General features: G+C 43.5%; 2 protein-coding genes across 9 annotated transcripts in view; one reads left to right on the forward strand and one right to left on the reverse strand.

Moving 5' to 3' along the window:
• The window catches only part of bcl9 (BCL9 transcription coactivator), a 28,568-nt gene extending 10,282 nt beyond the window's left edge, over positions 1–18,286 (forward strand). For all 3 annotated transcript variants that reach the window (XM_080902585.1, XM_080902586.1, XM_080902587.1), the window contains exons 3-10: positions 7,829–8,285; positions 10,929–11,233; positions 11,414–11,521; positions 11,665–11,851; positions 12,467–12,563; positions 12,693–14,856; positions 15,365–15,637; positions 15,746–18,286. In XM_080902585.1, coding sequence (XP_080758711.1) covers positions 7,999–8,285; positions 10,929–11,233; positions 11,414–11,521; positions 11,665–11,851; positions 12,467–12,563; positions 12,693–14,856; positions 15,365–15,637; positions 15,746–16,788 — 4,464 coding nt within the window. In that variant the 5' untranslated portion in view covers positions 7,829–7,998 and the 3' untranslated portion in view covers positions 16,789–18,286. The remainder of the gene's footprint in view (positions 1–7,828; positions 8,286–10,928; positions 11,234–11,413; positions 11,522–11,664; positions 11,852–12,466; positions 12,564–12,692; positions 14,857–15,364; positions 15,638–15,745) is intronic.
• Positions 18,287–18,692: 406 nt separating this feature from the next.
• acp6 (acid phosphatase 6, lysophosphatidic) lies at positions 18,693–24,570 on the reverse strand. 6 transcript variants are annotated; one of them, XM_080902686.1, is made up of 12 exons: positions 24,490–24,570; positions 23,997–24,066; positions 23,366–23,591; positions 23,150–23,278; positions 22,465–22,595; positions 22,207–22,286; positions 22,015–22,102; positions 21,710–21,842; positions 21,177–21,277; positions 20,972–21,100; positions 20,730–20,895; positions 18,693–20,631 (listed from the first exon to the last, which is right to left on the reverse strand). In XM_080902686.1, exons 3-12 carry the CDS (start codon positions 23,582–23,584, stop codon positions 20,497–20,499), a joined length of 1,311 nt encoding a protein of 436 aa, XP_080758812.1. In that variant the 5' UTR covers positions 23,585–23,591; positions 23,997–24,066; positions 24,490–24,570; the 3' UTR covers positions 18,693–20,496. The 6 variants fall into 6 exon arrangements, with proteins under 6 accessions (XP_080758812.1, XP_080758810.1, XP_080758811.1 ...); XM_080902684.1 differs by having other exon boundaries at positions 24,006–24,066; positions 24,490–24,567; XM_080902685.1 differs by having other exon boundaries at positions 20,972–21,064; positions 24,006–24,066; positions 24,490–24,565.
• Between the last annotated feature and the right edge of the window lie 1,220 nt (positions 24,571–25,790).

Genomic DNA, 25,790 nt, shown 5'->3' on the forward strand with positions numbered 1-25,790 from the left:
TGCACCATCAGCTAACAAGCAGACTTAAAGAGAGGCAGTTAAATTTTTTTTCTTCCCTCTTTTCTTTGCTGGAGTTTTCTTTTGCCTCAATCACTTTGTACTCTGCAGTGTAACACAATGTATTTTGATGTCACAGCTGAAAGCAAATCTACTGGGATACATGTACATTTTAATTGTGGAGTTTGCATGTCGTCCTTGTGACTGCATGGGTTGACTGCAAGGCTACGACCTTCTTAAAAAATGGACAGATTGGTGAACGTAATCATTCAGACATCCAACCCAGAATTAAACTCCTTAGGTCCAGAATAAGGTCTCTCATATTATGGTATGTCATGAGTTAGTATGGCTTACTATGCTAAGATGTGCTAGTCATGAAGTAGAATTAATAGAAGGGTGACCAGCTTCTAGGTATAATGGTTAAGAACTGGACCCACAGGCATCGATGTTCACAAGCTCACTTCCAGCTCTGGTCGTCTTTCTGCTTTCTCCTGCTAACAGAGTATACTTCAGTAGAAATCTCAGCTACAGTTTGACCTGATTGGTTTGATCCAAATGGACATCGAAGGGTTTTACAACCAGTTTTATTCTTGTATAAATGTTTTCAGTGTGATTTATTGTTCCAAGTCTTATCTGGGATCCAAAAGTTGTGCAGTCTTTGATGTTTCATCTATAAAGTCCAAGATGTGCTGTATTTTATAAGTGAGAAATATTGTCGGATTCTTTTTACCATGATACCTTTTAAAAATCTTACTGTCAGGTTTTGATACTAGCAACCCCCTTAATTTGCACTTCTTGTCATAGAAGTACAGGCACGTTCTTGCCAGTTATCCCGTTGTCTTTGTCTCGTATTGAGCACAAAGGTGTGTGTGTGTTTGTTTTGTGTGAGCAAGGCACAGTCACTTAGCCAGGGATGCAGAGACAGAGGGCAGATGGAAAGAGATGGAAGTGCGGGGTGAAGTGTGTGAGACGGAGATCAGAGCAGGCCAGAGTGCTGAGTGCCAGTCCTGCTGCCGGAGCTGGCCACTACACATGGCACCATTCCCAGGCTACGCCAGCAGATGTGCCACTAGTGAGTCAGCGTGTGTGTGTGTTTGCCTACTTGCACTCGACTGGGAGACAGACACCCACCCGCACTCTCTGTGAAGACAATGGCTTGTGTAATGACTACCGTATCACACCCCTTTCCCATCCTCCTGTTTTCGTTGCCACTTCCATCACTGTGATGGATACGGTGAGGCTTCTGTCACCACGATATGATATGACACAGTGTGACATTACACACATGTCGCCTCCCAGGGGATGGTGGGCCTGGTCTGCAGACCAGAGGAGAATGTGTTGTGGATGGTTTGAATTGGGAAAGCTGTTATGCAGGACCAGTAGGAAAGCTAATATTGGAAGTAATGGAGGGAGCTGAGGAAAAAAGGAGAAAGATGGAGGTGTGTAAATATTGGACTCTGGGAGCAGTCAACAATTTGGAAAATACAGAAGACTTTAAGTTTCTTGTAACAACTTGATTTCAGTTGAAAGGAAGCCTGGTCATACTTGTGCGTGCGTCCTTGAGCCTCTCACAGTGCATGCATAATGTCAAATGTTAGTCTAGTGGCGTCACAGCTCTATCTTTAGTGACATTCAGGATTCTTTGCATTCTGTGTTCGCTAAGTGTAAATAATGAGCACAACGCAGGGTGTGGCATGCTGGCAGAGTCCTTTCAGGAAGTCACCTGAACAGGTGAGCATGCAGGTGTTTCCTACACTGTGGTATTGTTAATGTCCAACAGATATCTTTATCTTACTTTCATTTTTTTTCTTACTGTTTTTTTTTTTTTGTCTCACTTCTTCAAGACAGAAAGTAGCTGTAATGTTTGTGCAGGTTGTGCTGTTTATTACCTGAGCTAAAGCTGCATATCAACATCATCGTCATCATTTTAGATTTGCATTAAACTTTACATAAACTAAAATGCTAGTATTTTAGCGGTGGCAGCTTCATAATGAAGTAGAATTGCAAATGACAAGTTTAATGTATAAATAATAAAACTCATTGTCCTTGAGTTCAACAGATTGGCAAGTTTTGCTTGCTGTAACTCAGTATTTCTGTTTAAGTGACATTACAGCCACTATTCTTACTTTGTGGCCCTGCTGTCTTACTACTCACTACATACTCATGCTTAGAGTATGTAGTGGCAGTATGTAGGGGCAGGAATAGCTCAGTAGGTAGAGTGGTGACCCCATGATCGGAAGGTCGGGGGTTCAACTCCACTGAACGGCTACCCTGAGGTACCCCTGAGCAAGGTACCGTCCCTACACACTGCTCCCTGGGCGCTGCATTGGTGGCTGCCCACTGCTTCACTGGGTGAATGGGTTAAATGCAGAGGAACTATTTCCCTATGGGGACTAACACTTACACATTATTATTATTATTAAACTCAATTCATATCACAAATAGAGCAAACAGATATAGAAGATTTACCTGTCCTTCAAGAAGCTAAGATGCAATTTAAGGTATAGTACAGCGCATGTAGATTGGAAAACCATAAAAAAATAACTAAAGCAAAAAGTAATATAGTCAGTGAGAGCAGCCATCATAAATTTTATAGTCCAGTCTAACATTTCAAGCCCATGTTGATAAACACACAGTAGCAGTATCTGACACAGACACCACTGTGTTATGCTTTGTTCCCATTATACACACACAGTACACTGACAAAGTTAAAGGACTGACTCAGAGAGATTTTGTAAAAGTACAGAAATTCAGTGCTGCTATCCTGTAATCACCACCTGTGGCTTACTTTGACAAAGGGGCGATCGTGGCTCAAGAGTTGCCAGCTCGTCTTGTAATCGGAAGGTTGTCGGTTCGAGCCCCAGCTCTGACAGTCTTGGTCGTTGTGTCCTTGGGCAAGACACTTCACCCGTTGCCTACTGGTGGTGGTCAGATGGCCCGGTGGTGCCAGTGTCCGGCAGCCTCGCTTCTGTCAGTGCGCCCCAGGGCAGCTGTGGCTATAATGTAGCTTGCCATCACCAGTGTGTGAATGGGTGAATGACTGAATGTAGTGTAAAACGCTTTGGGGTCCATAGGGACTAAGTAAAGCGCTATACAAATACAAGCCATTTACCATTTACCAAAGTTATCCAGATTTTCACTACATATTTAACTCCAAAGGGAAGAAATCAAACATCGTTTGAACATTTGGAAGGTTTAAAATGTGTTTTCATTAGAAAAGGGCATAAGGCACATCCTTATTTCACCACTCTGTCAGATTAAAAAAAAAATCATTTTGTTGCATATAAGCTTTTATTCATGTGACCATTTCACTAAATTGAAGTGTGTGTGTATAAGCTGTTGTGATGAGATGTAGAGCGTTGTTTTTTTTAATTTTGTTTTATTTTTCCTGCTCTGAGTTGACTGCTGCTTTTTCAGATTGTACAGTTGGTTGCTGATGGCCATGTGTTTTGTATATTCTTACAGAAAACTGTGAGAAGAGGTGGAAATAATGCTTTTTGATATTTCCCCTAAACAAATAATGGGCAAAAGCAATTCTTGAGATGGAGGGTGAACAGACGGAGAGTGGGTAGGGAAGCTAGAGTGAGAAAGAGGGAGCAATACTCCATTGTGACTGAACTGCAAAATGGGATTTGCATAAATAAGGCTGAAACATCAGCAGGCCCTTTTACAGCCACCAGCAGGGCTGAGATGAGGGAAGAGGGATGGCGTGTGTGTGTGTGTGTTGTTTTTTTTCTTTTTTTAAAATAAATCTTTGTTGTGTTTAAAATTTTCAGCCAGTGGACTATGTTGACAGCAACATAGTTCTTTTCTTCTCGCTGATCCCACACCTTACCAGCGGAGTATACCAGTAGATACTGCATTGCTATAAAGCCTCCCACTCCCCTTCAGAGGAATTTGGGTGACGTAGATTGGAAGGGTCTACTCTCTAAGCAGGCAGCATACAATGACTGTTACATAAGCATGAAAATAAAATAGTCCTCCAGTGCCACCCGCATCGGAAAGCCCAAATCTAATTGAATTGAACTATTTTCGGCCCCCTTCATATTTATATCACAGGCAAAAAGCTCATTTTTGGAGCGTCATTATGCTGTTTTCCCATTAACTTGCATGAACTGCATCTCCTCGTGTTTGCCGTGATAGACAGTTCAGCATCTTTACTGGAGGTGGAGGAAGTGAATTCTCTGTGATTACCTCTATGATGCTTTCTTGTTTAAATGTGTGTGTGTGAGACATGCTGGAACGTACACACCTGATGTGTGTGTGTGTGTGTGTGTGTCCGTGTATTCCTTATGACAATCATGTCAGCAAGCTTTCCAATTAGTGTCTTGTTAGCGTGCGATTGGAAAGAACAGATGATTGACAGTTCCTGCTGTTTGCTTCCATGTACGCGCACAGACTTGCATCACACGCATATGCTTGTTATTGGGGTCTAGATTTAGATGAAGCCCCTCCAGGCTTTACATGCAAGTTGGAGTTGAATGAAGTAGAAGACTGGTTCTTTGATATATTATAAACTATATCTACTAATGCAAACGAAATATATATATTTTAAGTGATTTTATTTTATTTTATTTTTTCTTGCTCTTCTCTCAAGGCTCTCCTCCTTTTGTATTGCTCCATAGTGAAGGAGTCAGTCAAGGCCAACTACTGCCTGATCCCACCAGGTCCGAACATTTTTAACTTGCGCTGGACACCTTCTCCTAAAGGGTTCACTGAGCTTTAAGCAAAGTGCTTGTGATGGTTGAAAAGAGTTTAGTATACATCCCTCAGCACCTTGTGAAGAGGGAATAGAGGAGCCTAAATTTCCCTAGCTGGCAATCATGCCCAGTTTGTGCAAAGTAAATGGTGTTTTTAAATGTCAGTCAGCTTTTTTTTTTTTCTGACGTTCATTGCTCTTTTTAATGTACAAATGAAATGGTACACCCTCTAAAAGTCCTAGTTGTTACTGGTGTCCTAAACATTTTACCTGTTTAAAAACACCAACAATCACAATCAGATGCCACTTTAGGAGTAGCCTTTATTAATATCTCATTAGGTTTTGTAGTGTACATTTAAATTTTTTAGGAGCAGGAAGGTTCATCCAATTAGATTTCTCTTGGAGACAGACGTTAAATTCAGTTTACATTGTTAAAGTGAAGGGGAACCCTGAGCATGTTTTTGTGGCCGGTACACAGTAGCCGATAGCATCTGATATAGTGTCATCGTTAGACTCCGCTCTAGCACAAGCTCCAATTATAGAAACAAGACGTTAACAGCAGAACCTGTTTTCTGCGTGCCTGTTCAGCTGGTAGTGTGTAATTATTCAGACACAAAGTTTAACTGAACTTTTATATGGGGACTGTCGCGTTAACAGAAGCTCTTGTTTCTGATTTATGCTGTATATCACAGCTGCAGAATTACACGTGCTTCAATATAAAATGCGTAAAAGAAGTTGCCTTTCGTTACATTTTTAATAATGAGCCTAGCATTTCTCTGAAGTGTCTCCACTACAGTATTTTTTTTACATTTAAAGGTTAATCTAGTCAGTTTAATTTGGTTCTACAAGCCGCCTCTGTTTCTGTTGAGAAGCCAGCGTCTGCCTGTGTGCAGTAATCTGTGCTCCTGACTGCTGTAAATCACTTCTTCTTCTGTGACCAGTGAGAGATGAGTGTTGCTGCTGTAGCAGGAGTCGGTGTATTTGTCTGCTTCCCAGTGCTGCCACCATCCCCCCATACAAGTAGAAAAGGGGGCGACACAACCCCCAAACACCATTCCACCTCCCTCTCCCCAGGGGGACTCTGGAGCCAGTTACAATGCTGAGTGTTTTGGAAGAGCTCCTAAATATTTTCAGGATGACAATGTAATCTCACTGACTGGGCTGCTCTCTTGAACAGGATTCTCGTGCAGTTCTCGCTCTCACTCACCAACACACACAAAAGACAGTGATTGGTGTGAGTCACAGTACCAGCTCGACAGCTCTACCACATGTGCCAAAGATAAAGAAAGTATCAATGACTAACCTAACTGGTGTTTTTTTTTTTTTTTAAATTGTAAAATCATTATATGTAAATCAACAGATTTCTTTTTTCCAGATAAATATTGGTGCTCTCTGGTGGACAAACTAAGCAGTGGTGGCAGCGTTTGGGCTGTGACTTAGTTTTTATCAGTTACTATTGAACCAGACTCCATATCAGCTTATAGTGGAGCATTTATATTATCAAGCACCTTGAGATGATTGATCTTGCATATTGATGATGTATAAATTGAATCAAACTATAGAGTTAGTGGAGGGGAAGACTGATGTTTTGTGTCTGCTGTTTTTTTTACAGTCTTTGTTCTGTCAGCTGTTTAAATTGGTCAGTTGTTTTAACTAACACATGTTGAACAATGAGGATTGAAATTATGTACGTACTTCCAGAGTTCACTACAGATTTAGACTGTATTTGTGAGGGGTGTTTGTAGGAACACCCATGAGCTTCCAAAGACAGTGTATGCACAATTTCTTAAACAAATTATTAGATTATTTATTTTGTAACTTTTTCCTGCAAATACAATTGTGAAGTACTTGGTGATTATTACCGGAGCATTATAATCCGCCGTCTCTGTAATGAGTCTCTTATCCTTCACCGTTTTGGACTGCAGCTGGATGTGGTAGACTTTGTCTGCTCTGAAGCACTCGATACAGACGCATGAACCGGTTCTCCCCCAGTCGGTAGACCTTGAGGACACAGCAGATCTGTAGAGTTGAAGAAGATTATCATTACCAGCTGCAGTCTAAGGGCTCCAAGGCGCCTCTGCGGTGGTATTGCAGACAGACAGCTTTGTGGATGGCTGTATACATGTTGTAGCTGTTTACTGTCACTAGGGGGCGACGCCACAAACAACTGATCTGTAGGCTACTTTTACTTGCTTGTGCTATTGTTGGTCCATCACTTGTGGACAAAAGCAGGTTTATAACTTGCAAATTGCTTAAGTGAAACCAAGTGTTCAAAATAAAGAAAAGCGTCCACTGCAGCTTCTCATGCTGCTCCTGTTTGTGGCCCACTCTTCAAGCCGTCAGGGTTCAGGTTATGCATACACTCATCCACGTCGAGCTATGTGCTTTTGTTGTTGTTGTTGTTTTTTTTTTTGAGGACTTTTGACGTTGGAGTTGGTTGCCTACGGAGAGCCTCTCTGCAGACAAATACCTATGCAAACAGACACAACGTCTCTACCATAAATTAAGTATAAGACGGCGCATGTAATGTGTCCATTTGCAGGATGCGATAATCTTGGAAAGCAGCTGAATGATGTTGAAAGCTGTCATAGTAGAGACCAGGCTGTTGATCTGCTGGCAAGCGGGTTAGCAGTGTCTGAATTTTAAAAATGAAAGCAAAGGGTATTGTCCATTCGTTGCGGATGGCATCATTCTCTCAGATGGATATGGAATAAAGCTAAAGCCAGTCTCTAAATGTATTTGGGCGGGTCTTAACATACCTGGGCGGCCTGCCCATATAAAGTCTGTGTGTGAAGCACTGAGTGTGTTGAGGGCGAAAAAAAAAATGCACTATAAGCAGACATTTCAGACACTGGGGGAAAAACAAACATGCTGAGGTTACAATTAACAATGACTGAAGTCTGTGTAAGTCGTCAGGTAATGAATTTGACCTACGATTTTCTTACTGAATAATGTCAGAATTACTTTATTAAGCCCTGTTTTGCCCAAAGCAACTTTAAAAGAGGGGGGGAAATAACAAAGATTGATAATAAGAAGACTTTGGGTAGAGTGTCACTTTGAACTCTCTTGAGACGGCGTCTACCTTTTCCAGTTTTGTTAACAGTCCTTTTTCTCCTTCTTTTCTCTCAACAGTGTGCCCAAGGGCCGTTGAAAGCCCCCTTGGGGGAATTTCATAAATACACACTGAACAAGAACAAGAGAAGCCTTCTGGACTATTGTTATTTTTTTCCACACTTTTCCCACACACACACATACACTTACACACATACACGCACACCCACACAGACAAGGACGTAGAGAGAATGTTGGAGGTCCAAGAGGAGAGGCCAGCGGCGGCAGGTACAGCAGCGACACATTTCAGCAAGAGGGAACGAGGAAAGAAAGAGAGAGAAGAGGCCAAGGACGGTCGGGGAAACCTGTCGAACATTGGGAATCCTGTTCCTGGCTCCAGGAACGTGCGTGCAAAAGCGCCGCTCACACACACAGGCAGTCCTCACCAGCTCATCACTCCACCCTGTTCTGTAGTCTTGGGAGCTCCATCAATGAACTCCAATAGGCTAAAGAACTCCCCGTCCACCAACACACAAAGGTGAGTGGATTCATACAATGTGACAACCTGTGGATATTGCCCTGCGATACTTCCTTTCTAATAATGATCAGCTATTTTGTGGGTGTAACTGAAATCTAGGTTATACTGGCTATATATTAAAGCTATGGATTAAAATAATGTTTAATCCAGACTGTTTATGATGGACAGCAAAGCATTTTTAACTGCATGAAAATCTTTGGAAGTACATGGAAATAAAACTTTTTAAAGGGTTGTTTGAAAAACTACTACCCTTTTTTTTTTTTTTTTCTCCTTTTTTTTTTGTTAAGACAACCTTCCTAGACAGTTTGGTGGACTATTAATGATGACTAAACCACTTAAGCTTGTTATTTAGCTTCAATAACATGTAATCAAACTTTACTGAGGAAACATCTGTCCACGGCAATTCTTTTTTTTTTTTTTTACGTAATTGGAAAAAAAGAAGAAGAAAAAAAGCCAAGGTCTTTAACAACAGTTAAGAACAAGGGGCAAATTGAAAAGCTCTGCCTGTTTTTCCAGCTTAGATTTAGTTGAAATAAGAAATATTAACTTTAAAAATCAGCAAGACCAAGGCCACATTAAGGCGGCCTTTTTGCTCATATGTACTGTACTTTCTAGAGAGCTGTTGTTCTAGTATTTGAATGTAAGAAATAAACATATTCCTGCTGTCAGATCTGTTTACGCTGCTTACAATCAGCATGTCGTTTAAACCCTTATAGCCATCAAGAATGGGGCAGCTCTTTTCCTAATTGATGCATGTGGGCACAGAGTTCAGTTCAATTTCAGTTCACTTCTGGTTTATTTAAAGACCCTACAGTACTCAGAAAACTCCAACGATTAGATGATCCGGTATGAGCAAGCATGTTGTGACAGTGGGAAAGAAAAACTCCTTTTGAACAGGAAGAAACCTTTGGTAGAACCAGGCTACACGAGGCACAACTGTCTGCCACGACTATTTGAGGGAATGAAGGCAAAGTGAAGAGAAAAACGGGAGCACAGGGAGACAGGACAGTTATTTCTTTTTCTATTCCAGCTCCTAAACCTGGTAGGAAGACCTAGTTTAAAATGGTGTCTCTTCTCTAGTTTGGCTAGAAAAGCTAGCCATAGTTAGAAATTACTCTTAAGTAATCTTTTTGCATGGACATCATTTACTTTTCTGTAGCAGCAGGCAGAAAATGCGTTTGGATAGCTGTTAACACAGAAACTAGGCCCTATCTAGACTCTTTTGGCTGATTACTTTAACTTAATTACCTCTGTCTGCTTGCGCTTCACCAGTGGCTGTGGCTTAATGATTGTAATGTTACTTTTTCCTACACACTCGACAGACGGAGTCACTCAGTCCCTGCAAGGACCCTGAGGCACACACGTTACCTACAGGGCTTTCTTCTTAAAGAGGAAGGCTCGGCCGTTTATAAAGTCATCTCACTTGCACATCTAAAATTAAAAAACAAAAAAGTAAAATAAAATAAAAACAATAAATAAAATAAAGCTAACATGTTATCCTTATGCTTTTTAAGGTTATTACTACTCTGGTATTTTCATTTCTCTTTACTGAATTGAACTTACTCTCTTGATGTCTTTAATTGTAGCGGTATTTTGAAGTGAGGCTTGTAAGCAAGTATGTCTACACGATACCTGATAAATCTATAAGAGTTGCATGTTGGCAAGGTCAAGAAGGTGGTACAAACCTGAACAATTTGCTTTACCTGTATGGTGTGGAAATTAGGTGTTGGTCAGGTGTAATGCTAATGTAAAATCATTTTTTGTGAATTATTAGTTTAAGGTTTTGATGCGTGATCCAGAGCTCTTCCAGGGTCAGGGAGTACACTGGGCTTGGAAGTTTTCCCTGCTGACTCATGGTTCTGGAGCCTCTGGAAATGACTGCACGGACTGCCAAACTTATGGCTTTGCCTTCTTGTTCTGCTGGCTGTGTGTCTCTCTACATACGTACAGTGTGCAGAGCTGTGGCTGAACCTTTTGGACATGTTGGCATATGTTATGCTACTTGTATGTGTGTGTGTGTGTGTGTGTGTGTGTATATGAGGAAGAAAGAAAGATATTAGGGTGTGGTATGGAAGTTCTCTGCCAGTTGGATGTTTCCTGCTTGCCTGAACTGAACTGCTCTCAGAGCCGGTTAGCAGCAGTCATTTGTAGGTGCCCTGTCTCTTTGCAGATGAGATCTGTGTGCACTGAATTCCCCATACCGGTAACTTAATCTTGCGTTCACAGGCATCTATGCCAACTGTTGGTTGTCAAACTGATGCTGTGTTTAGCAGTTGCAAGTTGTTTTGTTTTTTTTTTTTTTTTTGGGGGGGGGGGAGGACTAAAAGAACACAAAGTTCACATTTTCCTTTGGTTTTCTCTCTGCCACCCCTCTTGGGTACCATATCGGAGGGGAAAAAGGCACATGTTATGACTAGGTGTCGTGGGATTAAAGACCCTATGGATGGCAAGGTGCCTCCGCATTTATCTGTGATTTACCTGGTTCATTCTTGATTCCAGAAAATGATTATTAGATAAGCCTGCTAAAATGCCCCTGGCCTTTTGTTGTATCCAAAATATCTGATGTTTTTCACAGATTTCAAGGCAAAGTAGCTGTTTTAGTTCATGGCGTAAATGTATCCTTATCTATTCATTGTTTTTCAGCCCTAAACCTAAGACGGAGGCCATGGTACGATCACCTCCTGTCGTGTCTCCCTCCACTGCCGCCCAGAGTGACTCTAAAATGCCCAATCAGGGCAAACCAGGGAGTACGGGCAGCCAATCACAGCCCTCACCCTGTGACCCCAAGACCAAAGGGGCTCAAAATGTTGCAGGTGGAGTGGGGCTTAAAAACGGCCAGAGCCTAAGCTCCGGCCCAAGCTCCAAGGTGAAATCCAAAAGGAGCATGAACAACTCTGCAGAGTCATCCGAACAACCAGAGAGTGGTACGCCTACCAGTGAGGAAACAGGTAAGAATCACCATAGCCAGTACAGTATTATCAAATCATCTGCTGTGTTGTTTGCTAATACTACACACTCTGCCAAGAGAATACAAATTGGACATCTTGAAAGATGTACTTTGCAGTCCCTCATTGCCAGTCACACTGATAAACCTAAGGCCACTGATGGCTTTGTGTGTGTGTGTACAGATAGTAGCAGGGCGAAGAGGATATGTGTTACGGAGAGGAGGGCGCCGTACAGTGGAGCTGACTGGTACTCTGGGGGAGAAAGTGACGAAGATAACAGAGGATTCTTCAGTAAGTGTGTTAACATGTGCATTCAAGCATATATAATATTCCCTCCATTAATCAACTTGACTTGACAGCGGTTTTCAGTAGAACTACATTTCCCATAAATCTGTGCTTAAAGTCGTGGGTGATACCCTGTTCTCTCCCTGCAGACTCAAACTCCAGCGATGTGAATCCCCAGGACACTGTCACACATTCTACCTCCAATGCCGGACTCAGTCGCTCCTCAACGCCCTCCCACAATACACTGGGAGGCCAAGTCTCCACAACAGAGCCTGCTAGTGGCCAGAAACAAGGCTCAAAATTTGTTTATGTCTTCAGCACAGGGATAGCTAACAAGTAAGGAAGCCAGAAGTTACCTTTTCTATTACTTCGTATTTGTCATATATTTTTTGGCTTAGAAATAGAATATTCCTGTTTAATTGTTGGTGTTCACAGTTGGTTTATCTAGCCAAGTTTTAAATATTAATGAGTTTATAGAAAGTAAAACATTTTTTCTTTTACATAATAAAAACCTACATCTGCAGCAACACGATTAAAATAGAATTGCTAACAGTGATATTTTCATTGAGTGTATCTTTGTGCTTCTGTCATCAGTGACTGTTAAAGCTGTTTGTATATGTGGGACTAAGGCACTTGGCTTCCTCGCCTGTCCTTCACCCAGCTTTTTCAATTATAGCCTAAATATTTTGTGTGTATCTGCACAAGCACATGTGTTTTTCAGTGGGAGTACATGCTTTGCTTAGATTACCACTCTCTTTTGGGAGTTGGAGATCAAATATGTGGATGCCCAATAGAAGGTGTGCACGTGTAATACTTTTCTTAGTCTGCTGACCTTGGCATTACCTTCATGGTCGCATCTAAGACTCAGTCATGTGGCTCACTGTCTCACACACTCACACTCACTATTGTGTCTGATGACTGATATCTAACCGTCTGCCTCCTTGTCCTCAGGGCAGCTGAAGAGGTTATTAGTGGCCGTATAGAAAACATCATTGTCTTCCACATTACAAACATCTCCAACAACAGGGACATAGCTCACCTCCTCTTGGTAAATACTCATTTCATAGTAAATAAATACTAACATATATACATGGCATATGAAATTTTATATATATATGAACATGATTATGTTGACACTGCTACATCTCAATCCCGTTTCTCTTTCTCTGTGTTAAAGAACAATGCAGCAAACGACTCCAATCCTCCCCAGCAGCCTCCGTCCCACACCCAAGATCAGAGCCACCAGCCTGGATCCAACCCGTCCTTACCTGGCACGTCAGAGCCAGCCCCACCACAGCCTTCAAATCAAGGGAGCCAATCTGGTGTTCTTCCGCAGGAAGGCTCATCCTCTACAGGCATGGAATCCAAAAATATTCCCAGCAGCAGCCCCAGTAACACTACAGCCCCAGTTGACCAGGTCCCTGCAACCCAACCAGAGGCTGGCCTCAATCCCCCAACATCAGGTGAAAGTGGACAGGGTGGAGGAACTGGTGGAACAGGTCTGACACCCCAACAGCAGCAGCAACACCAGCAGCTAACCCAGGAGCTGTTGAACATGGAGGTGAACACAGAGGGTCTGTCACAAGAACAGATAGAACATCGGCAGCGCTCTCTGCAGACCTTGCGAGATATTCAGCGCATGCTTTTCCCTGATGACCGTGATGCCCCGCCAGCTGGAGCTCAACAATCTCATGGTGGACCCCATGATGGGGGTCCTGATGCGCCACCCCGGAGGTCTGAGCAGGGCCCCTTACAGGCTATGATAGCGCAGTCTCAGAGTTTAGGCCCACCAGGTGGACCAGTAGGACCTCGTCCACAAGGTCCACCTTTTGGCCCACCCCATGGTCCCAGGGACATGCCCCCATTTCCACAGGATGAAATGGGTCCACACATGGGAGGCCCAGGTGGATGTGGAGATGGAGAGCAGATGACCCCAGAACAGGTGGCGTGGCTGAAGCTACAGCAGGAATTTTACGAAGAGAAGAGGAAGAAACAAGAAATGCAACACCGGCCAATTGGTCCTGATATGATGATGCACCCCCATGGTCCACGTGGCATGATGCGAGGGCCCCCCCCTCCTTATCAGATGGGCCCAGGAGAAATGTGGGGAGGACCCGGTGGGCCACCGGATCACTATCCAGAGCGCATGAGCATGGGTCCTGGCCCCAGGGGTATGCCCCCACATATGCAGAGGATGCCTGGCTTCTCTGGTATGATGAATCCCGAGATGGAGGGCCCCCCGAGGCCTGGAATGGGATGGCCTGATGAGTTGCCTCCCCGTATAGGAGAAGCGCGTTTCCCTGGAGGACCTGGGCCAATGTTTGCTGGTCCAGGAGCTCGTGGTGAGCGTTTCCCAAACCCTCAGTCAGTCCAAGAGGCAATGTTTCACCAAGGAATGGGTGGAGAGAAGGGTCTTCCTCCTGGGATGATGATGGACATGCAGAGGATGATGGGACACCAAAGAAGTGGAATGGAACCAGGTAATGGCATGGGTATGTTTCCCAGAATGCCCAGCGATGGTCCCATGAGTCCTTCCTCTAGACTGCCAGGAATAGGGGGCCGAGAAATGGGACCTGAGTTCGGCATGGGGCCTGGCCCGGGGCCAGGACCTCATATGCATCCTTCAAAACTACGAGATCCCCCCATGAATATGAGCCCTGATGAGATGATGAGAATGAGAGGGGGTGGAGGGCCAATGGAAAATATGGGTCCACAAGGCAGGCCCATGCAGGGTCGGTCATTCCCTGAGCAGACGCAGCCAGGAGACTTTCCTATGGGGCCTGGGAGATCCTTCCCTGGGGGTGCTGGAGGAATGAGGGGTCCACATGCAGACCAAGCATTTGGTCCAGAGCACAGATCTACACCAACTGGAGGCAATGGCCGTATTAATCATATTCCCTCTGCTGGGGGTCCTGCACAAGGCCAGAGGGGCCGCAAGCCAGCAGATCTGAATGTCCAAGCAGGAGGTGGGAACTCTCCCAGTGTTAATCCACTTAAGTCTCCTCCTCTGAGGCAAGTGCAGTCCCCCATGATGGGCTCTCCCTCGGCTAATCTTAAGTCCCCTCAAACACCGTCCCAACTGGCTGGCATGCTCACCGGTTCCACAGGCCCTGCTGCCCCCCCAGCACCTCCAACTTCAGCACCAATGAAGTCTCCTCACTCCATGATGGGATCAGCAGGTGCTTCTCCTGTTCATATGAGATCTCCTTCTCTCCCTAACCCATCTCCAGGATGGGCTTCCTCACCAAAACCACCCATGCAGAGTCCTGGAGTGCCCCCTCAGGGTGGCAAGCCTCCGCTCAGTATCACCTCACCAAATATGATGCCAAGTATGGAGCAAGGTATGCATTGTTTTTCCTTTTCTGTTGTTATCTGTACCCTTTTCTTGTAAAAAGAAAATTCCTAAATAAAAACAATGAAAAAAGAGAAGTTGTATTCAGTTAATATTGGGATTTTATTTTTTAAATGATTATTGGGTTGAATTTTAGTTACAGTTATTGTCTCAGTGATCACATTTCAGATATTTGACTCAACTTGTTGAAACAGAATCAACCTAAAAACTGAAAATGATATGGATCTGATGTGTCTATCTTCCATGTTCATCAGATCTTTCAGATTAACACATCTGTGGGGTGGGGTTGGGTGGGTTATGGTCCAGTGGCTCCCTCTTCTGGCCACATAATATAGTAGCCACATTATCTTACTAAGTCTTAATTTGCACACAAATTGCAAGGAATGTCACTTGTGGTAGTTTAATGTGAAACAATCCACAAGAAGCAAAAAAAATCGACTGTTGTATTTTATTATTTCTTTGTCATGTCCTCTGTTTCTTCATATGTTGTCGTCTAGGTGGTAACGGCCCTCCCTCAGCCCCTCCTTCATCAGGGGCTCCATCTGGCTCCATGTCTCTCCCAGGCAATGTCCCGTCTGGTAGCCCTTACACCATACCTCCTGAACCAACACTATCCCAGAACCCGCTCTCCATCATGATGTCACGCATGTCCAAGTTTGCAATGCCCAGCTCCACCCCACTTTACCACGATGCCATAAAGACTGTTGCCAGCTCTGATGATGACTCACCGCCAGCTCGCTCCCCTAACCTGCCGTCAGGGAACAATAATGGTAAGACGTGAAATATCTTCTGTATAATATTTAATTTCAGTTCTCTGAACTTGAGCTACTTTACCAGTCGCTATACTCTGTATATAATAATTTCTTTTTGACTTATAGGTATGGCAATGAATCACCAAGGCAATCCACGTATGATGGGACCTGGAAATGCTGGACCTATGCCTGCCCTCAGCCCTCTAGGTATGAATCCAATGGGATCCCAGCCTCTCTCACATGGCATGCCCCCACAGATGCCCTCTCCCAATGCCCCAAATATGGGCCCAGGCATGATGCCTCATGGTATGATGATACCACCAAATCCTCAAGACCCTGGAATGGCCAACCCTCAAATGATGCCACAGGGACGCATGGGTTACCCTCACCGGGGCCAGGGATACCCCCTAACCCAGTCACCTTCCCAGCAAGGCCCTTTCTCTCCGCACAATGGTCCCGGTCCCCAAGGCTTCCCTGGCCATCCTATGGGTTTCCAGGGAGAGGGAGGACCTATGGGAGGACGGATGGGGAATATGTCTCATGGGGGAGGGGCTGATGGGGTTATGTGCAAACCCAATACCCCTGGTGGGCCAGAGTTCAATAACATGCAAGGTGGATTCAGTGACGCAGACCTTCATGAGGTAATGCGGCCGGGAGCTTCTGGTATTCCCGAGTTTGACCTGTCCAGGATAATCCCTTCAGAGAAGCCCAGTCAGACTCTGTCTTACTACCCTCGAGGTGGAGGAGACAACCCCGGGGGGAAACCGCCACACCCTTCTGGCTTTCCCATGCAGAGCATGATGGGCGACGGCCCACCAAGGATGGGGATGCCAATGCAGGGGATGGGGGGAATGTCAGGGGGACCTGGTCCTGGGGGAATGGGCCCTCAAGACATGCCAATGGGCAACCCTGGCCACAATTCAATGCGGCCACCGGGATTCATGAGCCAAGGCATGATGGGCCCTCAGCACCGGATGATGTCCCCTGGGGGCCCAGGAGGGATGATCCAGGGGAGACAAATGGCCCACCCAGGTCCTGGAGGCTCACCTAACATGATGATGTCACTGCAGGGCATGGGCGGCCCCCCGCAGCAGACAATGATGATGGGGGCTCAGATGAGGCCTCGTGACATGGACATGGGCTTCAGTCCGGGCCCTGGAATGTTCTAATCCAACAGAAACATTGTATCTAGAATGTTCTTGGACAATACACAAGGAAGGAGTAATGATATCGGACTCTGGAGAGTATTCATTAAACTGATGGACTCGAGTAAAGGAGGTAAAATATGAACGAGATGGCGTACCCAGAAAATGAGCAGAGTGGAGATAACCAGTCACCTGGTAATGTCCTGTGTGAACTATTCCGGCGGAGACTGTGATAGGGCCGCATTGGAGTACTTTTTGCCACAAGAACATTTAATTTTGACTCATGAACTTCAGAATGTATGGGATTGTTGTGGTCACACAGTTTTGCAAAACTGTTCATGTGGGGGGGTTTTTGGGTTGTTTTTTTTTTTGTTTGTTTGTTTTTGGTTTTTTTTGATTATCTGACTGTAAAGATGACTTCGACATCAAAGAGGAATCAAACCTAACTAAAAGTCAGCGTGGAGATGCTACAGTATATGTCTACTTTTTTGAAATTAAAAAAACAAAACAAAAAAACAAATTTGTCGCGAAAGTGGTATGGAACAAGAGAAAGGAAAGAAGAATTTGTGCTTTGTGAAGACTTTAGTGGAAATCCATCTTGTCTCTCGCTCCATTGTTTTGACTGTATCTGTACAGTATATACGTGAGAGTGCGTTGGCGTGCTTGACTGAATGTGCGTTTGTGTGGTATGTATGTATGTGTCTGTATGTATAGGCATTCTATCAGTGACCTCTCAACTCCTCTTACCAAGCTTTCATTGGGGGAGGAACGTCCCCCTAAAAATACTGTACTGTTTACCATTGGTGGGCTATTCAAATTTTAGTCTATTTTAATTTTCTTTGTAACTCCAGTGTATAACAAACCAAACTATGACCTCATTAAGATAATAGTATTATTAAAAAAGCACAAACATGGACCATCTGCAGAAAGCGTCTTCTTTCTCTATTTTTACCATTGAGAGCAAACACATTTTAAGTGTGATGATCCTGGCAGCTTTGCAGCACCATGATAATCTCCAGTCCATTTCAAGTTGTAGATGACATTTGACTCTGTGCTCCAAAACTTTCAGGACTTCCTACGCTCGCCAGCGTGAATACTATTGCTAATACCCAGATGTGCTGTGTTCTTCTTGTTCCTGTTGTGTTCCTGTTTTGTTTTGACTCTCTTGTTGACTCTGGGTAATGATCATTCCCACAGCAATAATCTCCCGATGGTCAGCAGAATAGGACAGGAGTGGCTGTACGCCGCAGCAGGTATGCCAGGTATTATAGAACTAGAGCTAGGTAGATCTGGTATAAAAAATTTAAACAGATAAAATAAATTTTTTTTTTTTTTAGTAAGGCAGGTGTGGTGTCCGGAGTGAGACACAGAAATGTAAACACGTACTGCTTACCATCCAGTTGACTTCTTCTCTTTTCTCTATTGTATAAGCTTGTCATGTGTTTCTCCATTGGCTTTGGTGCAGAATAGCCTACCAGGGCTGTGGTGATGGACTACAAATAAAAGATATTCTTTTGTTATATACATGTCTATGGAGTGTGTGTGTGTGTGCACACGTGTGTATGTTTCCACAGAGGAGTCTTTACTATTTCACTTACAAGGACTAGTTACGCGTCTTTGTCTTGTACATACTCATACCAGCTTACCAACATTCTGCTACAAGAAGTGCAAGTCATATTAAGGAGCAGCGTTGATATGCTGACATTTTATCAGGAGGTACTAAGTGAGACTATTTTCAGAGGACACCACACTTCTAAAATAGATTCAAGCTTGTTGATGCGTTCAAATGCTTCTCCATTAGCTTCAGAAGAGGCCTTGAGGTTTTTCTAACCTGTATTTTAAAAGTTTCATTTGGCCTGTGGGAATAGTTCAGAGCCTCTCGCAAGATGTGAGCTTACAGGGGGGAGAAGAAAAAAAAAGACTCCATATTGATTAAAATCTGTATTCATGTCACACCAAACCAAAATAAATCTTTACATTTTGAGTGGCAGGTCATGGGAACCTCCCACAGATGAGGTACAACGTGTGTTTCTGGAACAGCGCAACGCTTGGGTCCGTGTGATTCAAGCATGCATTGCACTGTGGTCTCACAAGGAGGCAAAATGTTGCATTCAAAACATGTAGCAGAATAAGTGTTCTAACACAGTCTCTACTCCACACCTTTCTAAACACTTGATCCAGTACATTAAACTATACTTCCCTGAAGAATGATCGAACCGTATATGATGAATACAGTTGGGAGCGCAACTGGTTTGATGGAATAATTTAATCAGCAATCAGACACAGGCCACATAATACAAACCTGTCCATATATCAGTGTGATGCATAACTGCAGTAGTTGTTTAAAAGTGTAAAGGAAAGGTTGAGAATGCTGTTGGAGATGTTAACAAACACCACCCCAAAAAGAGGAAAAACAACAAATTTATCCTATGAATAAATATCAATGCTAGACTAAAGCCTGATGTAATACATTCCAATGTGCCATAAAGGCCTCATTTCTAAGTTAATTAAAAACACAAACCACATTTTACTGACTGAGATGTCCCCTAGTTGCAAAAAACATGATTTTCTTTGCAGCATTCACATATGCTTTATATTTTCCCAGTGCAGCAAATGCTTGCAACCATAAAGAATCCCAAACAAATGTAAACCTTACTCCTGTTCAGGTGAGTTACCAGTTTATTCTTAAAAACGAAGCTAATTGTGGGGTTAACAATTAGAAAGTATAAAATAACTTCAGCCTTAATCAGTAAGCTTAACTTGCATTCAAATATAAAGCATCTATCACACTCTTCCACTTTGCACTCAGCTGTTATTGAACTAATCGTTTAACTTAATTTTAAAGGTTCTATATATCGGGTTTTTCATATAGCAGCAAAAAGCTATTCATACAGATGTAGTGGAGTGATGATGATCTTAGCAGAGGACGAAGCTGCAAGCCTCCTGCGTGTTGTAAAATGAGTGTCTTTGTTCTTTGTTTTTGTAGCCACTGTGCGTTAGTGTATGAGTCCCTCCCTTTGAAAATGTTTGTCCTCCCTGCATTTATAAAGAGACAGAATGCAGTTCAGAGTATTCACATGGTGCCCCACCCCCACAAAGAGCACAAACAGAAGAGGCAGGGGAAGTCAAGGTAATGTTACTACAGTTTATGACATTACCAAGCGCAATAAAAGCACCCCATCAATTGTTAGTCCATCTAAGATGTCAAACAAAATCTGTGTTTTTTTTTTTTTTTTTTAAAACACACATCCAATCTGAATGCAGGACAAAAAATATGGGAAAAGTGCCGCTGATGGTGGGTGGGCATGCAGCATATCACAGCCATTTAATGGCTTTTACTGTGTTTGCATAGAGTGATGGTCGGGGCTGGATGCTTTTTGTTGGCTCACGTGTGCACAACCTTTCTGTTTGTAAATGAATTGCAGAGAGAAAGGGGGTGGGGGGGTGATTGCTTTGGTCTTAAGATGCCAGTGCTCTAGTGCACCATTCAGTGCTTCAAAATGTCATTTATAGCACCTTTAATGCGATTGCCATGGTAACAAGATGATGTTGACTCCTGAAAGCAAGCGGTGTAACCCGAAAGCTCTACAAAAGTGGCTGTACTCCAGCGTGCTCTGACAGTGAGATGATAATGACTGATGCCGGCTGGATGGAGAGAGGACTGAGGATGTTAAAAAGGCATGATGCGTGCTGGCTGTCAGCGGTGTGCCGATGCGAAGGCTTGCTCAAGGTTCAGGGTTCGGTCGGGCCTACGGTTCTGTTGCAGTGCGAGTGGTAGTCTTCAGGGCTCAGCGAGTACGTGGAGAGGACCCGTTTGAACTCCTCCAAGGGGCAGTAGACTGCACTACAACCCCCAATGAGTTGATCCTGCAGAAAGAAAAAGTAACTTGAGGTTATAGAAAGAAAAAAAAAATGCAATTTTTTTTTTGTTTTTGCTCATCCTGCGACACATTCTCAGCTCCTACCTCGCCTACATATGACACTTTAACAAAGGCCTCATTAGTTTTCCGGTTCTGGTGCAGCTCCACAGTGAGATCAGCGGCATACGGTGGCCATCTCATGTCAAAAATCCCCAAAGCCAAGAGACAAGGAATCAGAGTGGTGTCATGTGCGGAGTACAAAAACACCTTCCTGTTCGAGAGAGCATTTCAAGAGTGAAGCATTTGAAGACCAACCACAGTTATGTGTGAAATAATGCGCGTCCAACCTGCTTGGCTCTGATGAGGTGCCCTGTAGTTTCTCCTCGATGTTGTCCACCAACATGTGCAGGAGAGGTCCCACAGACAGCTGCAAGCTCTCTCTGCCACAGACAGCAAGAGAAAGGCAGCCTGTGAAGCTGAATGCACAAGTGGTAAATCTCAATCTGGCCTTTTAGATAAGCCCCTGGGACTGGTGACTTTGGTTAATCTGACCTCTTGCTGGGCTCGAAGATATGGCACATCATATCCACGGCTCTTTGCTCCACTTTATCCCTCCAGGTGTCGAGCACTTGAGGGCAGGGCAGGCCGTGTGTCTGTTAATGCAAAGGAACAAGTCGCAAGTCTTCAAATAACTCCGTATAATTTCTGTTTAAATAGCATGAAGCTAAATGCATTGATTTCATTTGTCTGTGAGAATTAAATGACAACAGATAGACATCGACACCACCGCTGACTTTGACTAGTGAGAACCCTCCAGAAAAACTGCGGCTTCCTACTCATTAAATGTGATTTCACCCTCTATTGTGACACATGGACACATGCTGTCAATCTTAATATCTGGGTTAATATCAGGCTGGATCTCAAGAAGATTAATGAACTCTGATGCTGAGTTTCATCTTACATAAGGAGCAGCTTGCGAGGTTGCGGCTTCCTGGCCACGTCTTTACAGTAAATCCTATGTAATTCTGATAGCTTGTGGCAAGAGCTGGCAAAAAGTCACATAAATCACAATGTGGCAGTGTCACCTCTCTGGCAACCATGTCATCCCTAATGAGGATGAAGTCAACTTTCTGGTGAGCAGCAATCCCCAGCTCACTCTGGATGCTCTGCAGGTCTGCCGCGATGTCTGGCAGAGTGGTCGACTCTGCCCAGCGGTGGCTGCAAAGAACACACGCGGTGTCAGCCACAAAACACAGATACACCGTGACAACCTGTCACAGGCGCCTCAACTCTGCTCATAATGTTTCCACAGCACATTATTTCAAGGCTCCAGTAGGATGGTTTAGGCTTGATGGGACTCTATTGCTAGGAAAACACACTCTCTTCATACCCGCAAAGGATTTTAAGCATCTTGCATCCGTGATAGTTAGGATACAGGATTTCAGATTCGGCCTCCGATGTTAAAATAGGCACAATTGCTGCAAGTAGAACAGGAAATTGCAAAATAAATGAAAAATTAAATAAACAGATGAGATGAGACAGAAAAATGGGATAAGTAACATACTGCACATCTCCGCTCTACCTTTTTGTTTTTGCTGGAAGAGCCCTGCAACCAGGCACTTGGCAGACTCAATGGTCCTCACAATATTAGTGGAGCGCACGCTAGAAATAAGGAGGAAAAAAATAGGTCATGGAAGGCACCCAGTTCTAAAATAGTAAAAGCATTTAAACTCATATCCTTTGTACTTGCACTCATAAACCCAATCTATCAAAATGTCAGAGCACAGATATGAGGGTTTTTTTTTTCTCCTTGCTCCTCATTATGATTTGGACCACTTACTAGACCTCAGCTGGGTTAAATGTGGAGGTAAGGAAATCGCTTTCTTCAATGTATCTCCCCCTTAGTCTTTTGCCCAACTCATACAGCTGCTGCATGCCCAGTGTGGTCAGCTGACCAGGGAATGTGCCACCCTGCCAAACACAACAAACAGGATCAGGTTATATACCCACAGATGTGGCCGGGCAGACACACACCTGTGATCACATGCAGGAATCCGGGCTGGATGTGGTACAAGAATGGCCGGAGTCCATATTGGGGGATTTAGTTTTCTAAGCTAAATCCAGTGAAGTTAAACCTCTTTAGCAAAGCAGCTCTCAGCACAGGAAAGTAACAGCTCCACGGACACTGTGACCGGACACGATATGTCAATAGGAAGCTCTACGTACAGTTCAGCGGCGAGTGAGTGAGCTCAGGCCAGTGATGTCTGTAGTGGCACCTTTAAGCCACTAGATGGAGAAAAACTACATGAATTGAGGAGAGTAACAAGTGTGCTACACACATAAGGTCTATGGAAAGCCCAGAAGAAATGTGTTCAGACATTAACTTTGTCATACCACTAAAAGCAAAGCAGCATTATTAGGTTTATTCCATCATTTTCATAGTGAGAGTCAAAGTCAACTAAGCCAGATGACAGCCAGCAGCCACATCACACCTATTTAAAAAAACAAAAAAGACAATGACTCACACTAAGTATGTTTTTCCGATAGCTGTCTTCTATAGGAGCCGGGGGCCTGGGGCCACCCTGAAGATCTGTCACTACATAGTCGATGCTGGTGTGCGGCGGTGGCTCCAAAAGCATTGGCACCCACTGGGCCTTTGTTGAAAAAAAGAATTTGCAGTTTTTTTCATGTGTGAAACATCATTTTCTACAAAACATGCTCTTAACGGAAGACAGTTTTACCTCCATAATATCAGGTATTGACTTTAGGGGCGTTCGGGCGCCGTGCCGGAACAAGATCTGGACCAGCTTTAGCTCGTAAGGGGAATCAGCGTTCGTGTCAGCAAGGTTGGAACCCGTAGCAGCCTTTTCCGGTTTAGTCTTCTGCTGTGACCACAGCATCGAGCCAAACGCCACGGACACCGACCCTAACGCAGCCGCTCCGCCCCAAAGTCCCTTCATGGCTGTGCTGTGAACAAAAGACACCAGCTGTCACCACAGAGCCACTGAGAGTGAGATAAAGCATATGCACAGGATCGAAACAGTCTGTGTCCCTTACATAAGAGATCGATTAGAAAGTTTGAATTTGATCTAAAAACTATTAAAGCTTCCAAGTGCATGGTTTTAAGAGACTATGAAAACATACAAACATCCATTTAAAACTCTTTTAAACTAAATTATTTGGACATTCTGTTTGAACAACATCAGTTAATCAGCAGTCACAAATCCTCATCAGTCTTTCAATACAAAACTGTGAAAACTCAAAGGATTTCAAATAAACAAGACAAGAAAAGCAGCAAAAGCCTCACATTTAAAAAGCCTTTGTTAGGCCATTAAAATCAGTCTAACAGCTGCTTCTGCTCTTTTCACTAACCTGTGTTACCTGGCACAGTTAGACCTCCTGTCACGGTCAGGGATGTCAGAGATGATGATGGTGTGGCCAACTGTAACACATTGAGTAAAGCGGAAGTTGTTACTACAGACAGAAGCGTGAGTGTAGAGAATCAACGTTAAAAAAAAAGATGACGGTTTCTGATGGTGCAACACTGGTGCAATGAGCTCCCCAGGATGTGACGTTTTCCTCATTAAATATTTATTTTTTTGTAACACTATCTACTTCTGCTATAAAACTCAGATTATTAGCATTTCAACAGCACAGGGCACAGGTTAGGCAACAGGAACTCAGTGAAACACGTTACGAAAACAGAGCTAACCGAGGTGAACTCTAAACTAGCGAGGTGCAGCAGAGGGTAAAGTCCCTGCTGTCAGCCTCGATGCCAGTATCACCAAGGAAGATCACTGCTACCACACAGCCACGGCATTACCTACAGATACAGAATAAAGTGTTACCCTCGATTAAAACATACACGGCGTCCGGGAGATGACAAAATTCTCTTCAGTCATTCAGCAACTAAGTTTCCACCAGTACAGAGGCGCAAGTCATGTCGGTAACTGTAGGCCGGCAAATAATGCTTCAGAATAGAAGAAAATGAGAGAGAGGTGAAGATTAAACTACATTTCCCGACATCCCCTCGGAGTACTGCCGCTCTTCTGTTTTTGTTTGGAGACTTGAAGGGGAGAACACCACCAAAGTACGCTACTCCCCTCTACAGGAAGAAACTGTATCTGCATTTCGAACTAAGAGGATTTGTTACTTTAATCTATTTTATAAAGTTATAGATCAAATATATTCGAATTTGGACAATTTGTTTATCCAAAAGCGAGGATTTTCTGGGCTTTTGTTGTTGTTGTAATCTTTAATTGCAAATGTACACTACTGTGCAAAAGTCTTGAGCAACCCAAGACAATTCTTTTTAAAAATTATAACTTGAGATAAAAATGGATATGCAGTACATTACGGTAAAACAGAGTTTGTGGAGTTCAGACAAGCTTGAAAGTCAATATTTGCTATGACCACCTTTGTTCTAAAGCACAGCCTGAACTTCCCGAGACAAGGTTTTCAGTCTACTTCTTGCGTAATTTGGCGTACCTCAGCACCTTCTCTCTGTTTCCCTTCCTTAAAAGCAGCTTCTTGACAGTCACCCTTTCACTGAGAGCATTTTTGATGAAGCTACAGTGAACAGTAGATGAATAAAAAAGGGCCAGATGCATACTTCAGGTCCTGCGGCAGGGCTTTGCTGGAGTTTTTTCTTGGTCAGTTGCAGGAAAATTAATGAAAAAAGCCTGGAGTTTTGTTGCTTAAGACTATTTAGAAAAAATTATAAGAATGTTCAGGTCCTTAAGGAAAATGTAAAGAAGAGGGCTGACCCTGATCTGGATCTCAGCCGTCTTATGGCACAAACGTACTTATTCTATGTGTGTTATATCAACAAGTTTAGCTGTTTTTATTTTAGTAAAAGATATTAATACTTGTCTGAATTTCCCCCCAGTTTTTCCTTCTAACTACAGCATGTAAATCTATTAAATTAAATTTCCAAAAGTCTTAAGCAGAGCTGCAGAAAAAAAAAACAAGAAACATGCCCCATTTATATTTATATAAGATCTTTAAAAAGAAGACTTTTTTTCAGGAATTAACTTTTTTAAAAAAAAAGATGTGAGTCACGCATTCACGTAGAGATACCTAACGCATGACTTGCTCACGAATTCCAGTCACACTGAAGGGACCTTCATCTTCCATGTTGCCAGAGTCCTCTTAATCATTACTGAA

The sequence above is a fragment of the Rhamphochromis sp. 'chilingali' genome, assembly GCF_963969265.1.
Source record: "Rhamphochromis sp. 'chilingali' genome assembly, chromosome: 14".
Taxonomy (NCBI): Eukaryota; Metazoa; Chordata; class Actinopteri; order Cichliformes; family Cichlidae; genus Rhamphochromis; species Rhamphochromis sp. 'chilingali'.